Consider the following 23932-nt stretch of genomic DNA (forward strand, 5'->3'; position numbering starts at 1 on the left):
AAGATCCCCTGGAGAAAGGAAATGGCAAACCACTCCAGTATTCTTGCCTGGAAAATCCCAATCCATGGGGTCACAAAAGAGTCAGACACGACTGGGCGACTAAACAACAGCAACTTGTGTATATTGGTTTGCTTTGATGTGTATAAAATTAATGTTATTTGGAGGCTGAGTAATAGAAAATATTACCATCATTGGTTTTAGTTTAATGGCGATTAAGATTTAATACTTAAACCATGTTGAAGCCACCATCAGTAAAATGACTTGTGCCCCCCACCCCCACCAAAAATTTTTGGAAAGAGCATTTGCTGAACACATTTATGTAAGGATTCAGTATTTCATTATTTTCACATTATTTTTCCAAATCTATACACTTAATAATCATTAGAAGAAAATAACTGTCTATCATGCTTGGTAGTTGTGTGTTATTCCTAGAAAAGCCTGTCCAGAATATATTATCTGAATTTCTTGATGGTGTTGAATAGAAACTATTTTTCTTATTCCAAGAGATACTGACAGATTAGCATTGTCTGTGCCTGAGACCTTTGAGAAATAAAGCTTATTGAGACCACTCATGCCATATTGTTCTTAGTCATTTGTGTTAATTCAACCGTTGTATTTGAAAGCAGATCAAATGGCAGTCCATTGTACAGGGCTAAGATTTGTGATTGAAATTCATTCCTTATTATAGGTAAGAGTAAACGTTACTCATCACCAGCAAGGATGAATACTCTAATTGTTTGATATAATTGAAGAACATATTTTGTGAAGAAGAGAAAAAATAAGGTTTGTTATGACAAGTAAGATTTCTTTTGTGAATAAGATAGAATTTAAGCTACAAGATGAAATGTTTGCAGAATTTAGGCAGAATGAGTCATTATAGTAACACCAATACTCTTGATAAAATGAGAAAGGAGATAAATTTATTGCAATGCATTGATTGTTATGTTTGTGGTATAACTTTTATGTTCTTTTGAGATTTTTCCCTTTTACATAAGCCCATGTAATAGTTACAAATAAAACAAAAATAAGCACATAGCAGACGGATACTCAACAGACCTTGACAAGACAATAATAAATCAAGGGGTTTTGTAGGAGAAATGGTTGCTGACTATGAGGTTGGTGGCCTTCTATGTTCACAGTTATATGTTCTAATTTATTTCTGGTCTGCAAATGCATCAGTATGACAAATGTCTACCTGTCAACCGATTAGACAGAAAACATAAGTAAAGCCTTACAGAATTCTCTGAGAGTCTGAGTGATTTAAGCACACAATGGTGGAATAATAGCTTGCCTTAGCAATTATAAACATCTCAGTGACATTATAAATCAGATTACTTTGTAGTTTTTTTTTTTTTTTTTTGGTCAAAATATCTGTTATATCTTATATCCAAATAACTAGCTCATCTCAACACTTTTCTCACTAGCTACATCAAAGAGCTCTCCTCTGTTCCATTTGATAAATGTATGCCAAGTACATTATATTTGGGGCACAATGTTTCCAAAGGCTGCATGGTGTAATATATAGTATAATATATATAATTAAAATAAGTTACTTACTCATATATATATATATATATATATATATATATATGTTTGTGTGTGTTTTTTATTAGGATGACTTTTTAAAACTACAGTTAGGACTTAATGTTCTTCAGGCACTTTCAGGAACCAAACTTCTTGCTTCCTCTATGTATTACTGCTATTATCATTGGGCCTATTACACTTGAGTGTGTTTGTGTGTGTGTGTTTTAAACTCTCTTCATAATCTCTGTTCAGCAATAGTCCTCACTTCACTGTTTCAAGTTTACTACAAAGACTTATTCCACTCCTGTTTGAAATTCTTAAACCTCTTTGTTCTCCCTCTCAAGCTGCATGTAACCTCACATATTTTTAGTTTTCTCTCTTCTGGAGTAAGAATTGATACTTGGCCCTTCTGATCCTAACTGGGAGGTGGCAGGGCATGGAGGGCAGTGCAGAAGTGAGGGAAAGGAAATGCTTATTTCTGCCTCTGTCTCTAATTATACCACTAACTCATGCTTTCTTAAGTAAATGACTCTGATATACTCATCTGTAAAGTAGAATTATTTTACCTACTGTGCAGGCTGTGGTAAGAATTATATGAGATCAAGTTTTTAAAGTGTGTGGCATAGTTAACATAATTGCAAAATAAATGGTGTCAGTTATCCTCTTAGTTACCTAGATAGCATGCTTTGTGATCCTTTAAACAATTCTTACTTCTTCACTTACCATATCTATAATAATTACTGTCTTACCTCTGTAAGCAGGCTTCCTTGGTAGCTCAGATGGTAAAGCATCTGCCTACAATGCAGGAGACCCGGATTCAATCCCTGGGTTGGGAAGATCCCCTGGAGAAGGAAATGGCAACCTACTCCACATGCCTGGAAAATTCCCATGGACTGAGGAGCCTGATGGGCTACAGTCCATGGGGTCTCAAAGAGCTGGACACGACTGAGTGACTTCACTTTTTTCACTTATATCTGTAAAGGAGCAAAGTAATTAGTAGTACATGTTCAGGAGACAGAACTGTTTTTGAAATCAGGTTTCACCATTCATTAGCTGTGCCTCAGACAGCTTACCTAGCCCTGTCTAAATCTCCCCTTTCTCCTCTGTAAAATAGTAATAATAATAGTGACTTGGCTCAGAGTGTGGTTTTGAAAATTGCATTCAATTAACTAAATGTGTGTGTATTTATGCCTATGTATAAAATGATTGAAAATTACAGATAAAATATGTAGCACCACATTTTGCATAAAATAAATATGAACTAAACATGCATACATTTGTTATTAGTCTCCAATCCTGTTGACATTTCAGGCTTTTGTGTCCTCTTAGCTGAGTGCTTCACACCAGGTCACTGCTATATTCTCATACCATCCATCTAATACTGTTGGCAGTCAAACTATTTTTTGTATACAAAAACAGAAGCCCTCAAAGCTGTCCAGTGTCTAGCAAATATGGGATAAATGACTTACCCTGGCCTTTTAGGACTGCTGCAGTTGGATCTCACATTGCCTTTCCTGCATGATCTCTAGTTTGGCTATCTTGTATTGCTACTATGTGCAGTAAGACAGGCTACATACTGTTAAACTAACCCAGTATCTGGAGCATAAGTGAAAGGGTTTTTTTTTTTTTTTCTTTTTTCATTTCTCTTGTTTCCCTTTTTCTCCTTTCTACCCTCTTCTTCTAATAAATCCTGGAGTCTAGTCGAACATGCTCTTCTTATACCAGACATATCCTTTCCTATGTCTTTTAAAAATTCTTTTCAAATTTTTTAAAAATTTTAATTCTCTTTGTTTTTATTTATCCAGCAGGTATTTATGGATTACGTTCTGTGTGTTATTTATTGTTTGGCACCAGCGACACAAATGTTTAGGACACTTTCAGAGGTCATTATATAAAAAAAATACAATAATAAGATACTATATTAGAGATATTAGAGATACTCAGGCCTCCAGGCTGAAAACTACATGAGAGCAGCACCCGTGTCTATTTAGGCATACTGTTGTATTTCTAACTTTTGGAATAAAGCTGTGGACGTATTAGTGTTCTCAAAATTATTTGAGAATAAAATTTGAGAGAGACAGAACAAGACAAAAGGGAGAGAAGTCATGAGACAGCTTGGCATATTTGATTATTGCACATACTTCTGTATGGCTGTAGAATACATTGTAAAATTCATGCCTGGGTGTAGTGAGAGATAATGTTGGAAAGAAATGAAGAACATTGTCCATTTTGCCTAGAAGTTTGGACTCTTTTTTTTTTGGAGAGCCTGTGAGAGGGTTTAAGTAGGAATGCCACATGCTGCTACTTTATTTTAGAACGGATATCCTGTTAACAGTGTAGTGAGAAGAATCAGAAGTGAAATTAGAGGTATGGATATGAGTTTTGAGGTTATTGCATTAATAAAGCAAAGAAGTTTGGGTACTTTGAATTGATGATGGAAATAGAAAGACTTAAGATATATTTGTATGATAGAATCAACTGAACTTGATAACTGATTAGTTTTGGAGACTGTGGAACATGAGAAGAAAGGGTAAGCTCTGACTTCTGCCCAGCCTTCAAGGCCCAGCTGAACTGTAACCTACTACACTTTCATTCATCGAATTTCTGATTAAAATTAATATTTATTTTTACTCCTTGTAAAATATTTTATATATCTTTCTTATAGTGTTGATTTCTTTTTACTAATTGTTAATTGTAAGCATGTCTAAAGTTTCTCACCAAATTGGAAGTCTCCTAACTTATCTTTGTATTACCTTCTATGACCTTATCTATATTGGATATTCCATAAATACACAGATTATCAATTAATGCCATGCATTTTAATTTAATAACCTCCTGAAAAATCTCTAGAATGTTAAATATATTCCTGAGACATTTCAGTATTTTCAAAATGAAACTAGGTACAAATAGGTGAAATTTAACTAACATTCTTTCAAAAACATTTTAATTTGAAAAATTCAAAATGAGTAATTGCCAGAAAAGAAAATATTCATAGGAAGAAATTTTAAAGTGAAATCAGGCCATATTGTTTCCAAATTCAGATGAGAACTTACTATTAAAAATCTTGCACAGATTGGAAATGACTAATCAACATTAGAAAAATGAAATTGGAAGATCTGCCCTCGTACTGTTCGTGGCTAAAAATGTTTTCCTGTCCAATTTTAACATTGTTTTTCCAGTGTGAAAATGTCAAGGATTAGAAGTCTTATGTTGGAAAAAAAAGAAATATTTAAGTATCTAGTCTATGGAGGGTGATCTGGGGCAAATCCCGTGATTTCTGTCAGTCTCACCCCTTCAGAGAGAAGCCTTAGCTGTCTTAAAGGATATCACATTTGAGAGATATTATATAAAAGGGATATAGGTATAATCTAAAAGACAGAGTGGTGTATAATGATGATAAATTTGGATTATCTTTATAGATCCTTCTAGCTTTAATCACCTGTGAGTCTATGATTTTAGATGTATTAATTTTTTTTTTTTCAGTTTCAAGATCCATTTGAAAGCTGTAACATCTCAAGAAGTAAGTCTTTACTAGTTGCTCTTGTACGTAATGGCCAGAAATTTTTTTTCAGGTCACATATAAAACATAATTGTCTTTGGAATTTACTTCAACATACTTATCATCATGAAGTCTTAAGAAAATTAAAATGGTGAAACAGTAATTGTTTTTAATTGTGTTGGAGGCTCATTGTTCAGAGTTCTCACTTGCATATATCTTTGTATTAGGAAAATGCTTTTCAATGAGGAATTGCTTTTATTACAATGTGATTATATAATTTCAGTGGGGGAGTATTATGAGATGAAGTGGAAAGAGTACAGGATCTTCTTTTTGTATTAACTTTGCTCTCAACTAGCTACCAGCTACCAGCTACCTTCTTTGGGCCTTGGTCTCTTCACAAGTAAAATGAGGGGGTGGAATAAATAGTTTGTTATGTCCCTCTGAATCAGTCCTGAATATTCATTGGAAATACTGATGCTGAAGCGGAAGCTCCAACACTTTGGCCATCTGATGCAGAGTCAACTCATTAGAAAAGACCTTGATCCTGGGAAAAATTGAAGGCAGCAGGAGAAGGGGACAACAGAGGACTAGTTGGTTGGATGGCATCACCGACTGTCTGGACATGAGTTTGAGCAAGCTCTGGGTGATGGTGAAGAACAGGGAAGCCTGGAGTGCTGCAGTCCACGGAGTCGCAAAGAGTCAGACATGACTGAGCGACTGAACAACAGAGTGACCCTCTGAGCTCTGAAATTCAGTGTTTGTACCGTGTCCATATCAGATCCACAGCTATTCAAGTGTGACTCATCATGGTGAAAAGTAAAATCAAATCTTTTCTATGATATTTAGAAGACCATGGGGATAAAATGTCATTGAGTTGCATTTGATCAAAAGAGCTAACCCAAACTAAGAAGTGTCATTTTCGTACTTCAAAGGAGAATGATCAATAAATAAAAGCATGTTATAGAGTTTTATAATTATTTATCATTAATAATATTCTGAAGAAATTCTGTTATTAATGAGTCTATTGCTAATATTAGAATACATAGATTTTAAGTGGGTTAAAAGTTGGGCATCTTGTGACTCTTTTATGTGATCCTATCATAATGAGTCTTAAATCTTAAAGAGTATTTCTGAATTCATATATACAGATGAGTATTGCTGTCTTCATAGTTGCTTTGGGAGACTTGGCTCTTTTTTTCATTCACATCATTAAATACATACTACACACCTACTACTGTGCACTGATACTACCATATTAAATTGGAGGCAAATTGAAGAATTGTAGTTATGCATCCTATTCTGCAAATGCTAGTTTTTTATCTTCTTTAAATAACCTTCATTTCATTTCTGTTCCTCAGTCTCCCTGTTCTGTAAAGCTTTCAATTTCATTTATCCCCTAGGCCCCACACAACATCCAGAGCTATGCCAAAGCCCTACATCATCTTACTCACCTCATAGCCCATTGAATTTCCCCTAAAATGCCTTCTGTTTTAACCTGTGTAGACCCACTAGGACCAGTGGTTGGTTTTGCTGCTTCTATGCCATAGAGAGGCATGGAACTCGAGTAGCACGCAGAAGCCCATGACCAAGGATCCATCCCCTTCATTCTGTCATCTAACTAGCAGCTCTGAGATCTTACCACCTGTCAGTCACTTCATTGGTCCTGCACCTCTCTGGAATTTGTTCATCTTTTCCATATCTCTTCTATTCCATTTCAAAGAAATCTCTTTCTTTTTCTTAAAGATACTACCTACCCAGTGTAACTAGTTTCTCTCTTTCTGAACTTTGTTGTTTTTTTGTAACTAAAAGATATAAAAGTGGTTGTAGAAAGTTTTTCTTTCTTTTGTGCAAAAATCCTGAAAGAACCTACTTTCTAAAGCTCTAGATACCTAATGCTACCGCTAAGTCACTTCAGTCATGTCCGATTCTGTGCGACCCCATAGACGGCAGCCCACCAGTCTCCCCCGTCCCTGGAATTCTCCAGGCAAGAACACTAGAGTGGATTGGCATTTCCTTCTCCAATGCATGAAAGTGAAAAGTGAAAGTGAAGTCACTCAGTTGTGTCCGACTCTTAGCGACCCCATGGACTGCAGCCTGCCAGGCTCCTCCACCCATGGGATTTTTCAGGCAAGAGTACTGGAGTGGGGTGCCATTGCCTTCTCTAGGTGTCTGCTTGAAACAGGAGAAGAGGAACAGAGACAGGGGGAGAGACAGAAGGAGGGAGGGAGGGCGGGAGGGAGGGAGGGGGAAAGAGAGAGACAGAGATGCATAAAGATGGATTTTCAAGAGCCTAAGTTCCAATGGGAATGAGTCATCTATAAAACAGTATATTTTTCTTGTATATTTTTTATAAAGCCATCTCAGACCATCTACTTATTTTTTTTCTTATTTTTGTTTTGTTCCTTCCCTCCTTTTTTCTCTTTCTTTATTTCTCTCAGAAAGAGCACAGAAATCAGAGATGGTGAGCCCTTGTTTAGAATTCTCTTTCTCTCACTTAACTAGTAATATGATCTTCAGTTCAGTTCAGTCACTCAGTCGTGTCTGACTCTTTGCGACCCCATGAATCGCAGCACACCAGGCCTCCCTGTCCGTCACCAACTCCTGGAGTTCACTCTGATTCATGTTCATCGAGTCAGTGATGCCATCCAGCCATCTCATCCTCTGTTGTCCCCTTCTCCTCCTGCCCTTAATCCCTCTCAGCATCAAAGTCTTTTCCAATGAGTCAATTCTTCGCATGAGGTGGCCAAAGTATTGGAGTTTCAGCTTTAGCATCATTCCTTCCAAAAAAATCCCAGGGCTGATCTTATTTTCTCTCTGAACCTGAGTTTTCTGTTTGCAAAAATGTGGATAATGCCGCTTTTCCATACTCCCTTACAGACTTTTGTTAGACCAAGTAGGAAAACATTAATGCTTGGAAAGACATAAAGCAGTGTGCAGATATATAGACTTTATTGATTTAATGCAGTCAGAGTGTTTTGGAGCCAGATACTCCTGTATTCAGCTGTTGCATTTGCCACTTACTAGCTTAGTGTAATTTTAGTTTCTGTGTGTAGAAAACTTACTAATACCTACTTCAGGGTTGTAAGGAAGAAATAAAATAATCTTTATAAATTTCAAGATAAACAAGGGTATGTTTTATTCCCACTTCTTAGATGAAGAATTTGAAACTTAGGCAGTTAAATCATAACTCTGATTTGGTCAGGGTTATGCCAGTATTCAATGAAATGACCAGAAAAAAACTCTTGGTATCAAATATGGGTTTGGCTTTTTAGATAAATTATATCAGGTAATTCAAAGAATTCCATATGTTTGTAGCATAAACATTTGCATATGTGTACAGTTGAGAATCATAAAAATATTATCTGGAAACATTCAGATTAGTTCTTGTACATTTGTTAAGCAAAGAAAAAATTTCCAGTTTCCTTATTTTATTATCAAATTGTACAAATTAAAAAATGTAATCGCATGTCATGTTAATGACCCAAGAGAAAGGAGAAACTAATTGGCTCCCTTTTCAATTGTAGTGCTGGGTAACTCACAAAGGCTAGATGTAACTTATTATTTTTGATGGGCATTGTGTATTAGAATTTTAAAAATGAAATTTGATGGCTCCACTCACCTTTTAACCCAAGACATATGGTAGGGTTCAGTTCTCATTTCATAAATCCCATTTGTCTCCTATTTCATCCTTTGTGTTACACTTGACTGATAATAGTAGATTATGTTTTTACTATGAAAACTTCCTTTATTGTCAGTATATCACCAAGGGCATAATCATGATAGATTAAAAAATAATCATGTAAATTATAATAATCTAATTCACATTTTCCAGAATATTTTTTAATAATGAGAAGTTTTCTTTTTACATACTGATTGGGGCTTTCCTGGCTCGAGAGAAGGCAATCATGTTCAAATTGCTTTATTTGGTATTTGTTGTTGTTGCTAAGTCACTTTAGTCGTGTCCGATTCTGTGTGACCCCAGAGACGGCAGCCCACCAGGCTCCTCCATCCCTGGGATTCTCTTGGCAAGAACACTGGAGTAGTACTCTTAGTTTAAACCTAGGGTTATATAGGATTTGGTATTAGGGATTAACAAGAAAGCATGACCAGAATTCAGCTACCTGGTTCACATATATAACTTTTCCAAGCCTAGAAAAGTGCTCTGTTTGAATCACGCTAAACCACTAGCAATTTTAAAACTGAGGTGAACTATGGTGGAAGATTTTTAGGTTTTCATAGATGTGTAAAATAAGTATACAGCCTGGAAGAGGAAATTATTCAATCTTAAGATTTAAGGATGTACTGCTAACAGCCATAAAAATAATAAGACTTCAAGTATTGTTTTAAAGTTACTGTTTAAAAAGGTGAAAAATATATGTAGCCATACCGTTCATGCTAACCGTTACAGAAGTGCAAGGTTAAGTTATGCTAAAAAATTTATGTTAAAAAGCAGTGCCTGTACCTTTTCATCACATTTACATCTGATATAATGCTTTATATATCTCCTCTTCTCAATTTTCATCAGAAGACTGCTGCCATATTATTCTTTGAATAGTAGGCTAACTTTTCTGAGGACATGATTGGAACACAGGACTCAGCATGGTAGCTTGTAGCAAAAAAAAAAAAAAAAAAGCATAATTGTGCCTTGTCTCCCTGGAAAAAGTTATGACATTCAGGACAGAGAAATGTTCAGATCCATTATAGGAATTTCCTTTGTGCAATGTACACATGAACTTTTTAAGAAGTTTAATGTTTAAACATTTTTAACAGTCTAACTTCTAGTGTATGTTGTCGTAATAGTCAGTATTACTGGAATAATTGTTTTTATTTTCATCATACCAGTGAAATTTATTGAGAGAGTGCATTAAACTAAAGAGCATAACTTTCAGAGGATGTGTTGAGAGTATCTTGACTTCCAATTCAACAACCTGTTTACATATATATTTCTTGTGCTCCAGGCTTGATTTCTTCCCACTTGGGCTTTTTGTTTTTTAATTGAAGTATAGTTGATTTACAGTGTTATGCTAATCTCTGTTATACAGCAAAGTAACTCAGTTTTACACACACACACACAAACACACACATATCTATCTATATATAAATATTTATAATCTTTTTTTAATATTCTTTTCCATCGTGGTCCTGGTCTAATTTCTAGTTTCTTGCCCAACTCTCAGCTGGCTTTTTTTAGTGCAGCTAACTAAAATAGCTAAGAAATAGATTCAGATCCATAACTTCATTAACTGGATCTTGAATGTATCCAAGCATTTAAATGTATGTACCCGTGTATATTGGATCCTGTTTTCCTGGTAAATCTTTTACTTCAAAAGTGTTTTGGTCACTACCTAGAATTTTGGGGCTTCCCTGGTGGCTCAAAGAGTAAGGAATCTACCTGCAATCCAGGAGATCTGAATTCAAACCCTAGATCAGGGAATGACTACCCATTCCAATATTCTTGCCTGAAGAATTCTATGGACAGAGAAGCCTGGCAGGATATAGTCCATTGACTCACAAAGAGTTAGACACGACTGAGCGACTTTCACTTTATATGAGAAATTATATGTCACCTTACCAATCAGGCAGATATTGGGATATCTTCTTCTAGACCTTCTTTTTCTTTCTTAACTCTGGAAAAGTCTAGACACCCTGGAATTTTAAGTGACATTTCCAGGGCAACATAGCTCCTTAGTGGCAAAGATAGATTTTATCACAGATGTTTTGACTTAAGCCCTGGGCTTTTTCCTCGTCTAATTTGTTAATTAAATATTTGTCCTATGACTACTGTTAGGTATAATCTCTCTCTCTCTCCTTGAATATCTTTATGTTTAATATAAAGTGTTTATAGAGAAACTGTGATAAAGTGAGTCACACCAATTGTAAGCTGTTTCAAATGATGAGAAATTGTTGGAAATATTTTTAGCCAGGAGCTTGAAAGCATTGAAAAACTAGCAGCACAACACAATGGCCAGTATGACCTCAGAGGAGGAAATGTAAATTTGTCGTGAACTGGCCAGCCTATGACAAAAATTATCATTTTGTTGATACTCTGGCAAATTCTTTTGGACTGATCAGTCATAATTGATCCAAATTTTATGTAAGATAAATTGAACTCTAGGCAAAAATAAATATATTACTAATAGTATAATTGTTTTTCTATTTGCTATCAGCTCTGAAAAGCATTATGTGTGTTTAGAAATAAAGTAAGCTGGCAAGAATAAATTTTGTTCTTACTAAGTGGTAATTTTCTCTTCTGTGTTGGCTAGGTTTTTCTAGATATGACATTTGGTTCAGGAGGACACACAAGAGCCATTCTGCAGAAGGAGCCAGATATTACTCTGTATGCATTAGACAGAGACCCAACAGCATATGCGATAGCTGAGCAGCTTTCAGAATTGTACCCGTAAGTAATACTCTCGTATAGACAGTTAATTTTGTTGCTCAGTTTTATGGATCTTGGTTTACCTTTTGGAATTTGTGTTCCCTTGTATGATGTTATACTTAATGAAATATTTCCTCCCTTTTTATACAAAAAGAATTGATGTAAATGATATTTTTAGAACCACTTAAAAATATTACTGCATTTATCCTTTGTAAATAGGTATAAACACAAAAAAATTATTTTTGGCAGATATTTGAAGATGTGTTGAAACCCATCCTTCAGTAGTATTTTGCCAGATAATCCATACTTTAAAAACATTAAAAAAATATTTTATTTACAGTTTCTAAGAATTTAGTGGAGTAAATAAGTATGTAAAAATTCTTTAGAATTCATGAGGTTACATACATCAATGTAATGCAGTTTTCTTTGAAATCTTTTGGCAGTTCACAAATAAATTTAGACCTTTCTATCCCTCTGTCAAAAATAGTGAACATTTATGGTAGAACTTTAAAAAAATTTAAGGTTATTTATTGTCTTTATAAGTTGTAAAGCATTTTCCTTTAGAGAAAAACATTTCAATTAATGAGTTATGTCCTTTTGCCGTGTTGTTTAAGACATCAGGCCGTAGAAGACAAATATCTTGGAATTCAGATGGCCATCTCCAAATATGTAAATTTTCTGTAATGGGGAGTTGTTCTATTGTGCTAAGCTCCAGAGACTGAAATTCAAAAAAAAAAAAAAAAAAAAATAGATGAGAATTTCAGAGGTAAATTGTGACTGGACATAGAGTTTTTACCAGTTGTAGCTGTCCAACAATGAAAAGGTCTCTGGTGAAGTAGCGAAAGTAAGACCATGGAAAGGTTTAATCACAGGCTAAAGTTAGAAAGTTGGATTACAAATCTAGAAGAGTCTTTTCAACCTTTCTAAGGTCCCAGACTCTTTGCAAATCTATGTGATTACATCTCCCAATAAAAGGGTAAATAAATATACCTAGATTTTTGTTTGCAAGATCACAGTGTTTGTGAAGTCCCTGCTGCTGCTTCTAAGTTGCTTCAGTCGTGTCCGACTCTGTGCGACCCCACAGACGGCAGCCCACCAGGCTCCCCTGTTCCTGGGATTCTCCAGGCAAGAATGCTGGAGTGGGTTGCCATTTCCTTCTCCAGTGCATGAAAGTGAAAAGTGAAAGTGAAGTCGCTCAGTCGTGTCCAACTCTTCAAGACCCCATGGACTGCAGCCCACCAGGCTCCTCCGTCCATGGGAGTTTCCAGGCAAGAGCACTGGAGTGGGGTGCCATTGCCTTCTCCTGAAGTCCCTAGAAAACTATTTGACCCTAGGTTCTTTATTTCTAACAGAAATATGAGGGTGAGTTTTCATGGAACAGTATTTTTTTTAATCATTCTTTCATTTTAAGCAAAGTAACTTAAAATGCACCTTCTTGAAGTCTTGTACTGGGGCATTCATATTTGTGAAACTTTTTAGGAGTTTACTTGATTATGATCTGAACACTTATAGAATGAATATAGATCTCCATTATATATCACTAGCATAGACAGCCTGGTTCTCTTAGATATTACTGTTCTAAAGGTGGTGATTCCCAAGGTCTCTTATTCTTCCAGACACTCTAGTTTCTTAAATGGAATCTCAAGACTGTATTCTCTTTGCACTTTACAAATGTGGAAACTATTAGCTACTCATATTAGTTTGCTAAAAGGCACATATGACTTAACAGTGACAGAAATGGGATGTATATTTTGCCCATCACCCAATAATCTCATTTTATTAAAGTATAGTACCTTATCTCAAATTTTATTGAGTTTTTTTTTTTTTTTGGTTCATGCACAAAGTAATTCCGTTTAATAAATTAAACAATGAAAAGATAAAACAGAAAGAGATAATTCAGCTGAGTTCAGTTCAGTCACTCAGTCGTGTCCAACTCTTTGTGTCCTCATGGACTGCAGCATGCCAGGTTTTCCTGTCCATCACCAACTCCCAGAATTTACTCAAGCTCATGTCCATTGAGTTGGTGATGCCATCCAACCATCTCGTCCTCTGTTGTCCCCTTCTCCTCCTGCCTTCAGTCTTGCCCAGCATCAGGGTCTTTTCCAATGTCAGTTCTTTGCATCAGGTGACCAAAGTATTGGAGCTTCTGCATCACTTCTTCCAGTGAATATTCAAGGTTTATCTCCCTGCAGTCCAAGGGACTGTCAAGTCTTCTCCAACACCACAGTTCAAAAGCATCAATTCTTCGGTGCTCAACTTTATGGTTCAGCTCTCATATCCATACATGACTACTGGAAAAACCATAGCTTTGACTAGACGGACTTTTGTTGGCAAAGTAATGTTCCTGCTTTTTAATATGCTGTCTAGGTTGGTCATAGTGTTTCTTTCAAGGAGCAAGTGTCTTTTAATTTCATGGCTGTAGTCACCATCTGCAGTGATTTTGGAGCCCAAGAAAATAAAGTCTGTCACTTTTTCCATTGTTTCCCCAATTATTTGCCATGAAGTGATGGGACCAGATGCCATGATTTTAGTTTTTTAAATGTTTGAGCTTTAAGCCAACTTTTTCACTCTCCTCTTTCACTTTCATCAAGAGGCTCTTTAGTTCCGCTTCACTTTCTGCCTTAAGGGTGATGTCATCTGTATATCTGAGGTTACTGATATTTCTCCCAGCAATCTTGATTCCAGCTTGTGCTTCTTTCACCCCAGTGTTTCTCGTGATATACTCTGCACACTGCTGCTGCTGCTGAAGTCACTTCAGTCGTGTCCGACTCTGTGCGACCCCATAGACGGCAGCCTGCCAGGCTCCGCTGTCCCTGGGATTCTCCAGGCAAGAACGCTGGAGTGGGTTGGCATTTTGAAAAGTGAAAGTGAAGTTGCTCAGTCGTGTCTGACTCTTAGCGACCCCATGGACTGTAGCCTACTAGGCTCCTCCATCCATGGGATTCTCTAGGCAAGAGTACTGGAGTGGGGTAGCATTGCCTTCTCTGATTCTCTGCGTAGCTACGGCCTAATAGGATTAAATTCAAGAATACAAGTATGGCTTTATGTCATACAGTCAATGACAGGTTGATAAGTATCACAAGAATCAATTAGCTGTTCTGATTAAAATCTCAAACACTTTTAGATGTAGGCAGGACATCTCTCAGGCTTCCCTGGTAGTTCAGCTGGTAAAGAATCTGCCTGCAATGCAGAAGACCTCCGTTCGATCCCTGGGTTGGGAAGATCCCCTGGAGGAGGGCATGGCAACCTACTCCAGTATTCTTGCCTGGAGAATCCCCATGGACAGAGGAGCCTGGCGGGCTACAGTTTATGGAGTCACAAAGAGTTGGACACGACTGAGCGACTAAGCACAGCACAACACGGGGCATCTCTCACTTGAGGCTCTTATGACCTGCACGTGCCATTTCACAAATTCTTTCAGTGTAAAGATATTCAATATGCCAAGGTGCCATAGTCTAAGATAACTTTTCCTGAACCCTATTAATATTTATCAAATAGAGTTCTCTCAAAATTGATAAGACAACAAATTCCAATTTGAAAAGTAGACTGATAATAGAAGGGTCAATCACTAAACATCAGTGTGTGAAAAGATGCTCCACGAAAGCAGCCATGAAAAGGGAAATGAAATTAAAATAATAATGGTATAAAATTTATACATAGTAAACTGGAAGACAGTAGTTTTAAAAATGAGGATATGGGGGAAAGGATTCTTATTTTTCATGGGTATCTTTTAATATTAAAAAATAAATAAGCTTCTTAGAATCTATCACATCTAAATAAAAGAAGCAGTATCTAAAGAAACATATCCATAGGCTTATTACAGACTTTGTGTATGCATTTTTATATGTATAATCATAGAGAACTTGAGAAAGAAGAAATTAATAGTGGAGAGAGGTACAGAGGAAGGGAAAGTAATAGTTAAGAAAAACAAGACTAGATGAATGATTACCATCCTTGTATACATATGTAAAGTAGAAAAAACTAAGTGATACTATATATTATTTATATATATATATATATATCTCCAATTATAGTGATAGTATAAAATGTACATAATGAAGATAAACACAAATTTGGGCTAGGAATTATTTCTGGGGATAATGGATAAATGGATGGATGGTTGGTTGGAAGAATGGACAGATTAGATAAATTGATTATATTCTTAAAAATACATCTATAATTACAACATACAGTAAAGTATGCCAAAAGGAAACATTTTGTCATTTCAATGTGCACATCTTTTGAGGAATTAATTTCTTTCTCTCTTTTATTCATTTATTTTTCTGTTGTCAAAGAGTAGCCTATGCTTCTGAAAAATCCCAAGTTCTTCACTCTGTTAAAACTAAGTCAAAAATAGAAACTAACATTTTCACAAAAAAACTAACCAATTCATAGGAAAGCTGAATTTTAGGCTAACCCATTTTAGCACTTTCAGAAAAGATGACATGTCAGATCACCTGTTGTTTGAAAACTGAAACTTTTCCCTAGTGCCTCTGAGGACTGTACAAGAGGAAACACATTAAAATTGGAGCATTGTGGTGTTAGCTGACTTCTACCACAGTGGAAGATGGATATTGGAAGACAATTTTTTTTAAAACTTTTTTTCCTGAATTTAGAGTTAATATGTGCTCTGCATATTGAGTTTAGAGAATATAGACATGTATAAAGAAAATAAAAATTATAATTGATTACATCATTTGACTAGCATATTGAAAAGTAGAGACATTACTTTGCTGACTAAGGTCCGTCTAGTCAAGGCTATCGTTTTTCCAGTAGTCATGTATAGATGTGAGAATTGGACTGTGAAGAAGGCTAAGTGCCGAAGAATTGATGCTTCTGAACTGTGGTGTTGGAGAAGACTCTTGAGAGTCCCTTGGACTGCAAGGAGATCCAACCAGTCCATTCTGAAGGAGATCAGCCCTGGGATTTCTTTGGAAGGAATGATGCTAAAGCTGAAACTCCAGTACTTTGGCCACCTCATGCGAAGAGTTGACTCATTGGAAAAGACCTTGATGTTGGGAGGGATTAGGGGCAGGAGGAGAAGGGGATGACAGAGGATGAGATGGCTGGATGGCATCACCGACTCGATGGACGTGAGTTTGAGTGAACTCTGATAGATGGTAACGGACAGGGAGGCCTGGCGTGCTGCGATTCATGGGGTCACAAAGAGTCGGACACGACTGAGCGACTGAACTGAACTGAACTGAAAGGAGTTATGGTGCTTCCCTGCTTGCTCAGTGGTAGAGAATCCACCTGCCAATGCAGGAGATGCAGGTTCAATCCCTGGCTCCAGAAGATCATTCAGGAGGAAATAGCAACCCACTCCAATATTCTTACCTGGAAAATCCACTGGACAGAGGAGCCTGGCAGACTACAGTCTAGGAGTCGCCAAGAGTCAGAAATAAATTAGTGACTAACAACAACAACAAAAACTAAATTATAAAACTACAAGAAGCTGTTGCTTTCAATAGTTTGTCAAAGTAGATATTCTCACTTGGGTAAACTTATATAGAAAAGTACACAGAAAAAAATTAAACTCACTTGTTAAACCACCACTTAAGTAGTAACGATTTTGTATATTTCATTCCATCTTTTTAATTGCTAGTGTTTCATTATATTACATGTATTATTTCTTTTGTGAACTTCTGGGGATTTTTTTTCCTTTTTGTACCTTTAAAGCTTTGAATATCTTGGCCAAGTTTAAAAACCATTTTGATCACTTGTGGTAAATACATATTAAAGAATTAACATCTTTACTCTGCATTCCAATCCAGAAGCATGATATATTTTTCCATTGACCACTGTATTTGTGTTTCTGACTAATATTTTTTCTTAATTAAAATGACAAAGTACAGAAAAGTGCTGAGAAGTAAATTAAAATAATTCATAGTCCATACCACCAAAATAAGCAGCAACTTAGTTTACTAGAATTCTAATATAGTCTTATCTTTATCCATATTACTGCTATTCTAAGTCTTTCTATACTATTTTATTTTAGGTGTATTTCCATTAAACAAATACCAGATGTACTTTGTGTAAACAAATCTGAGCATGTTTTCTGTAAAGGGTAATTAAATCAGGAGAAGCTTACTGTTTCTATGTCATCTTGTCTTACACTTTCTATTTTTGTGTTTTATTGAAATTTTCTTCAGCATTTAAATTTTCTCTTATCCATTGTCAATGTATATATATTTGTCTTTGCCTTTTCTCTAGCTATTTTGACAACATTTAAAATTTTTTTTTCAATTTACCACTGACCGATGTCAATATTTTTTAAGATTCAGTTCAGTTCAGTTCAGTCACTCAGTCGTGTATGACTCTTTGTGACCCCATGGACAGCAGCACACCAGGCTTCCATGTCCATCGCCAACTCCTGGAGTCTACTCAAACTCATGTCCATTGAGTCAGTGATGCCATCCAACTGTCTCCTCCTCTGTTGTCCCCTTCTCCTCCTGCCTTCAATCTTTCCCAGCATCAGGGTCTTTTCAAATGAGACAGTTCTGTGCATCAGGTGGCCAAAGTATTGGAGTTTCAACTTTATCTTCAGTCCTTCCAATGAATATTCAGGACTGATTTCCTTTAGGATGGACTAGTTGGATCTCCTTGCAGTCCAAGGGACTCTCAAGAGTCTTCTCCAAAACCACAGTTTAAAAACATCAGTTCTTCAGCGCTCAGCTTTCTTTATAGTCGAACTCTCACGTACACATGTGACTAATGGAAAAGCCATAGCCTTGACTAGATGGACTTTTGTTGGCAAAGTAATGTCTCTGCTTTTTAATATGCTGTCTAGGTTGGTCATAACTTTTCCAAGGAGCAAGAGTCTTTTAATTTCATGGCTGTAGTTACCATCTGCAGTGATTTTGGAACCCAAGAAAATAAAGTCTCTCACTGTTTCCACTGTTTCCCCATCTATTTCCCATGAAGTGATGGGACCAGATGACATGATCTTAGTTTTCTGAATGTTGAGTTTTAAGCCAACTTTTCCCCTCTCCTCTTTAATTTTCAACAAGAAGCTCTTTAGTTCTTCTTCACTTTCTGCCATAAGGGTGGTGTCATCTGCATATCTGAGGTTATTGAGATTTTTCCTGGCAATCTTGATTCCAGCTTGTGCTTCATCTAGCATAGCGTTTCTCATGACGTACTCTGCATATAAGTTAAATAAACAGTGTGACAATATATAGCCTTGACGTACTCTTTTCCCTATTTGGAACCAGTCTGTTGTTCCATGTCCAGTTCTAACTGTTGCTTCCTGACTTGCATAAGATTTCTCAAGAGGCAGGTCAGGTGGTCTGGTATTCCCATCTTTTGAAGAATTTTTCCACATTTTGTTGTGATCCACACAGTCAAAGGCTTTGGCATAGTCAATAAAGCAGAAATAGATGTTTTTCTGGAACTGTCTTGCTTTTTCGATGATCTAGTGGATGTTGGGAATTTGATCTCTGGTTCTTCTGCCTTTTCTAAATCCAGTTTGAACATCTGGAAGTTCACGGTTCACGTACTGTTGAAGCCTGGCTTGGAGAATTTTAAGCATTACTTTACCAGCATTGGTCAAACAGGAGATGGCAACAGTGAACATCAACATTATAGGAATCAGCAAACTAAGATGGACTGGAATGGTGAATTTAACTCAGATGACTATTATATCTACTACTGTGGGCAAGAATTCTTTGGAAGAAATGGAGTAGCCATCATAGTCAACAAAACAGTCTGAAATGCAGTACTTGGATGTAGTCTCAAAAATGACAGAATGATCTCTGTTCATTTCCTAGGCAAACCATTCAGTATCACAGTAATCCAAGTCTATGCCCCTACCAGTAATGCTGAAGAAACTGAACTTGTAGAGTTCTATGAAGACCTACGAGACCTTATGAAACTGACACCCAAAAAAGATGTCCTTTTCATTATAGAAACTGGAAATTTTTTAGGATTAAAGTACTTAAACATTTTTTATTGTTAATTATGCAAAAAGAAACATTTATTGGTTAGCACCCCATATAAAGTGAGAACTTACTAGTCTAATTTTTGCTTCCTATTTGTTTTCTAGATCTTGGCTTTTAAAATATTATTTTGGCTTTTAAACATTAATATCTACTATTATGATAATTATCAGATTGCATGTGCATTGTTTGGCAGTAATATCTAAACTTAATTATACTTAAATTGACTTTATTCATTTTAATGCATCCCACTAGCCTTTTTCTAATACTGTAAATTCCATTTTGAGTTCTTTATATAGGCTCAGTTCTCTACCAATTGATCACATCTTAGTTTTTCTATAAATATGTAAAAGGGAAACATCTGTGTGTTTGTCTACCTGAGTCTGTGTTACTAATGCTTTCTTACATAGGTAATAGTTTATTTAGGGTAACACTTTGGAAGTTGTGTAGATATTAGTCTTTTGTTTGTTTGTGTCTTGCTTGTAGTGTTGTTTGTCTAATCTTACCTTTGATAAGAGATATTAATATGTATCCTATAGTCTCACATCCTTGAGGAGCATTATGTTATTAATACTATTTGAACTTCCAGTGTTTTGTTTGTTTTCAGAAAAAATAAGTATCAATAACTGGCTTTTTGTGTGAAGTTTGTTCTATGATCATTAACTTGGAACGTTACAGGTGAATTTACTTATAGGATGTGATCTGTTCTAAATTATGCATATAATCTGTCCAAGTTGTATAGTCTGTTCTGTAGCACTTGAATTTTACCATTTACCTTCTTGGCCAACGTTTCTTATTTTTCATTACATTTGAACAGGATATCCTGGCAAAGGCAAGTTTTGGCTTCAGGTTCACTGCTTGGGTTCTTGCTACCACACTATTTTATATATACCTGTAAATATATAAAACAGCAATTTGGTCACATTCAGTAGCAGAGTCCAAACTCAATCCCAGGCATTTTGTCTCTAGGACCAATGTAAAAATCATGTGAAATAAATATACTATCTTCTTAAATAACCCTATTTACCTACAATTTAGACTGCAAGGATAAGGTATGAGACACGGTTATTATTAATCTTACTTACCAGAAGAGATTAGTTATGCTATGATTGTCAAAGTAAAAGCATTTTTATAAATACAAACAAGCATTAAAATAAGAAAACTTGGAAAAATTAACTAGATCTTTTGTTGATGATGGTATGTCGCCTCTTCAGTCTTTTTGGTAATATAAACATTACCAAAATAGAATCTTGCATTTTGCCCCACTGGATACTTTTAAATATAACCTTTATGTAAGGGATATCAATCATTACAAGGTGTTTTAGGAGATGAAAGTACTTGACTCTCTGGTTTACTAAATGTTCAGTTCTGAAGCTTGGAGAAAAGCATACATTGTACTAAGTAATTTTCAGGCAATCTGACAGTTCTAATGGTTTCAAAAGGATTAGGAAATATAGTCCCCGCCTTCACAGAGTTTTGTTGTTGTTTAATTGTTAAGTCATGTCCAACTTTTTCTGACCCCATGGATTGTAGCCTGCCTGGCCCTTCTGTCCATTACAGTGAAGCACACAAATAATTCCACTATTTGTAATTTAAATACAGTTGTGATTATGTCAGAATGAATATAGTATGTTTTAAGAGAAATGTGAGTACAATATGTTTTAAGAGTGATATGTTCTTATCTAGTCTAGAACATCTTGAAAGGCTACCTGAGTATGTGAATTTAAGTCAGAATCTGAAGTAGTGACTGGTAGCTCAGTAAAGAGGGAGGGGTGGTGAAGCAAGAGGAGCATTTGTGGTAGTGAGAACAGAATATTTAAAGATCTTCAGCAGGAAAGAGACTGTTATGTTACTGAAGGGACTGTAAAATGAACAGTGTGAGTGGATGATAGAGAGTTAGTGTGGCTAGAGAAGTAAGCTAGTGCCAAACCATAGGACCTTATTAAAGATTTTGAATTTTAAGAGCAGTGAATGGGCAGCAGTGAAAGAAAGAATTGATATAATCATATTTGCTTTAAGAGATTATTCTGCCTGCTATATGAAGAATGGGTTGGAGAAGGGTAAAACTGAAATGGATTCAGTAAGACTGGCACAGTGGTAAAGAATCCACGTGCCAATGCACGGGTCACAGGAGACGTGGGTTCTGTCCCTGGGTTGGGGAGACCCACTGGAGCAGGAAATGGCCACCCACTCCAGTATACTTGCCTGGAAAATTCCATAGACAGAGGAGCCTGGTGGGCTACAGTCCATCTGGTCACAAAGAGCTGGACACGACTGAGAAACTGAGCACACACTGAGACCATTTAGAAGGGTAGGAATTGCCACTCTCCCTGGAAGCCGATGGCGATTGAGACTTAAAGAGTTTCTTTTCCTTGTCTTCCTATTAACATTTTGCTTTGCTTTAATGGTCCCTAGCATCCCATTCCCATTTTGATAGTATTCTAAAAATAATTCATTCCAAAGTAAAATTATGTTGCATGCTTACAGGTGAAACCAATGTTAATATTGTGGCACTAAATTTTAAAAGACCCTTCAAGTATTCCCACTTCTCTGACTTGACCAGTATAAGGAAGAAGAAAAAGGATAAGTACATTCAATCCTGCCATTTTCCTAATTCCTGCCGAGTATTTGCATTCTCACTGAAGACTTTCAGTAATTTTAATTCCTCCAGAATCTGCTCCACCTCTTGTCACTCTCTGGGAGAATGGCATCAGCTGGGAAACATTCATTCATTTGTTGGGTGAATGAGCCCAGGCAGTAGTCTTGTTTAACTGTTTCCTTTCGCTCACCCTTTGTGTGTAATCAGCAGTGAGGGTCATTTAGTTCTCCCTCAAGTCTTGGTAACTTAAATATTTAATCTCTCTTTTTCTTCTTTATTATAAAGTTCTACAACCAGACTGCTGGTTTTTTTTAATCACAGCTCTGATTTTCTCACTGAAAAACTGGACAAATTACTTGACCTCTCTGTTTCTCAGTTTTCTCTTCTGTAAAATAGGGATAGTAATAGTATCTATTTCCTAGGAATGTTGTGAGGTTTAGACTTAGAACACTGTATCGTGTATTCTTTTAGAGAGTACATGAAATCATTTTTGGGGGTCTTAATCAACATTTTATGGAGTAGAATGGAATAGAATAGAAAATATATTGCATAATGGAATCGTTTCCATGTATGTGTATGTATGTGCATGTGTGTGTGTGTGTGTGTGAATATATATATATATATATATGCATATGGGCTTCCCAAATGGTGATAGTGATAAACAACCCACATACCAGTGCAGGTAGATGCAAGATACATGGGTTCTATCCCTGGGTCAGGAAGATCCCCTGGAATAGGAAATGGCAACCCACTCCAGTATTCTTTCCTAGGAAATCCCACGGAGAGGAGCCTGCTATCCATAAGGTTGCACAGAGTTGGACATGACTGACGCAACTTAGCACACATATGCATATATGCATATGTTATATTTTTGTATATGGGATTGCAGTTGAACCATATTTCTATGTATCATGATCAAAAAATTTTTTAAACTACCTATCCTAATATGGTTCTCTTCTACATATTTGTTCACATTGTGTACTAAATGTTCATTGAAGACAGAAATACGTTTGTCTAATATATGTTCATACCCCTTAGAACCTAGGTCTGCTTGGAATATATTAATATATGTAAGCTAGCAAGTTTTTATGATTCGAACCAAACACAAACCAATGCGTAGATTACAGTTACACTTTACAGGATCCTGTTGCCTGGAAATCCCAATTTGCCTGCAGAATTGGAAGCCCCTGAAAACTGCCTTCTCTTAAACTGTACTTTGCTTGACTGTTTTGCAGTGAATGAAACAGATGGTGAAATATAGACACTGACTATGAACAAAAGACATATAGTTGGGGAATGGAATTGAATTTCAGAGTAAGAGATGTCTGTAGTCAAAATATTTACAGTGTATACCACTGAATTGTATACTTTAAAAGGGTGAATATTATAGTGAATGAATTGCATCTCAATTTTTAAAATTATTATTGCTTTTAGATTCATATCTTTTAATTTAGATTTATATGAAATAAGTTCCTTATGGCAGAAAGCAAAGAAGAACTAAAGAGCCTCGTGATAAAAGTGAAAGAGGAGTGAAAAAGGTGGCTTAAAACTCAACATTCAGACTAAGATCATGGCATCTGGCCCCATCACTTCATGGGAAATAGATGGAGAAACAGTGGAAACAGTGACAGACTTTTTTTGGGGGGGTTCCAAAATCACTGCAGATGGTGACTGCAGCCATGAAATTAAAAGACCCTTGCTCCTTGGAAGAAAAGCGATGACCAACCTAGATAGCATATTAAAAAGCAGAGACATTACTTTGCCAACAAAGGTCTGTCTAGTCAAGGCTATGGTTTTTCCAGTAGTCATGTATGGATGTGAGAGTTGGACTATAAAGAGAGCTGAACGCCAAAGAATTGATGCTTTTGAACTGTGGTGTTGGAGAAGACTCGAGTCCCTTGGACTGCAAGGAGATCCAACCAGTCCATCCTGAAGAAAATCAGTCCTGAATATTCATTGGAAGGACTGATGCTTAAGTTGAAACTCCAATACTT

At 36.2% G+C, this 23932-nt stretch overlaps 1 protein-coding gene across 2 annotated transcripts in view; it reads left to right on the top strand.

Moving 5' to 3' along the window:
- Positions 1 to 23932, top strand: part of METTL15 (methyltransferase like 15) — a 212833-nt gene that overhangs the window by 85882 nt on the left and 103019 nt on the right. For both annotated transcript variants that reach the window (XM_052653250.1, XM_052653251.1), the window contains exon 3: positions 11287 to 11423. In XM_052653250.1, the coding sequence (XP_052509210.1) occupies positions 11287 to 11423 (137 nt within the window). The remainder of the gene's footprint in view (positions 1 to 11286; positions 11424 to 23932) is intronic.

This window comes from Budorcas taxicolor, chromosome 15, assembly GCF_023091745.1.
Source record: "Budorcas taxicolor isolate Tak-1 chromosome 15, Takin1.1, whole genome shotgun sequence".
In the NCBI taxonomy this organism is placed as follows: Eukaryota; Metazoa; Chordata; class Mammalia; order Artiodactyla; family Bovidae; genus Budorcas; species Budorcas taxicolor.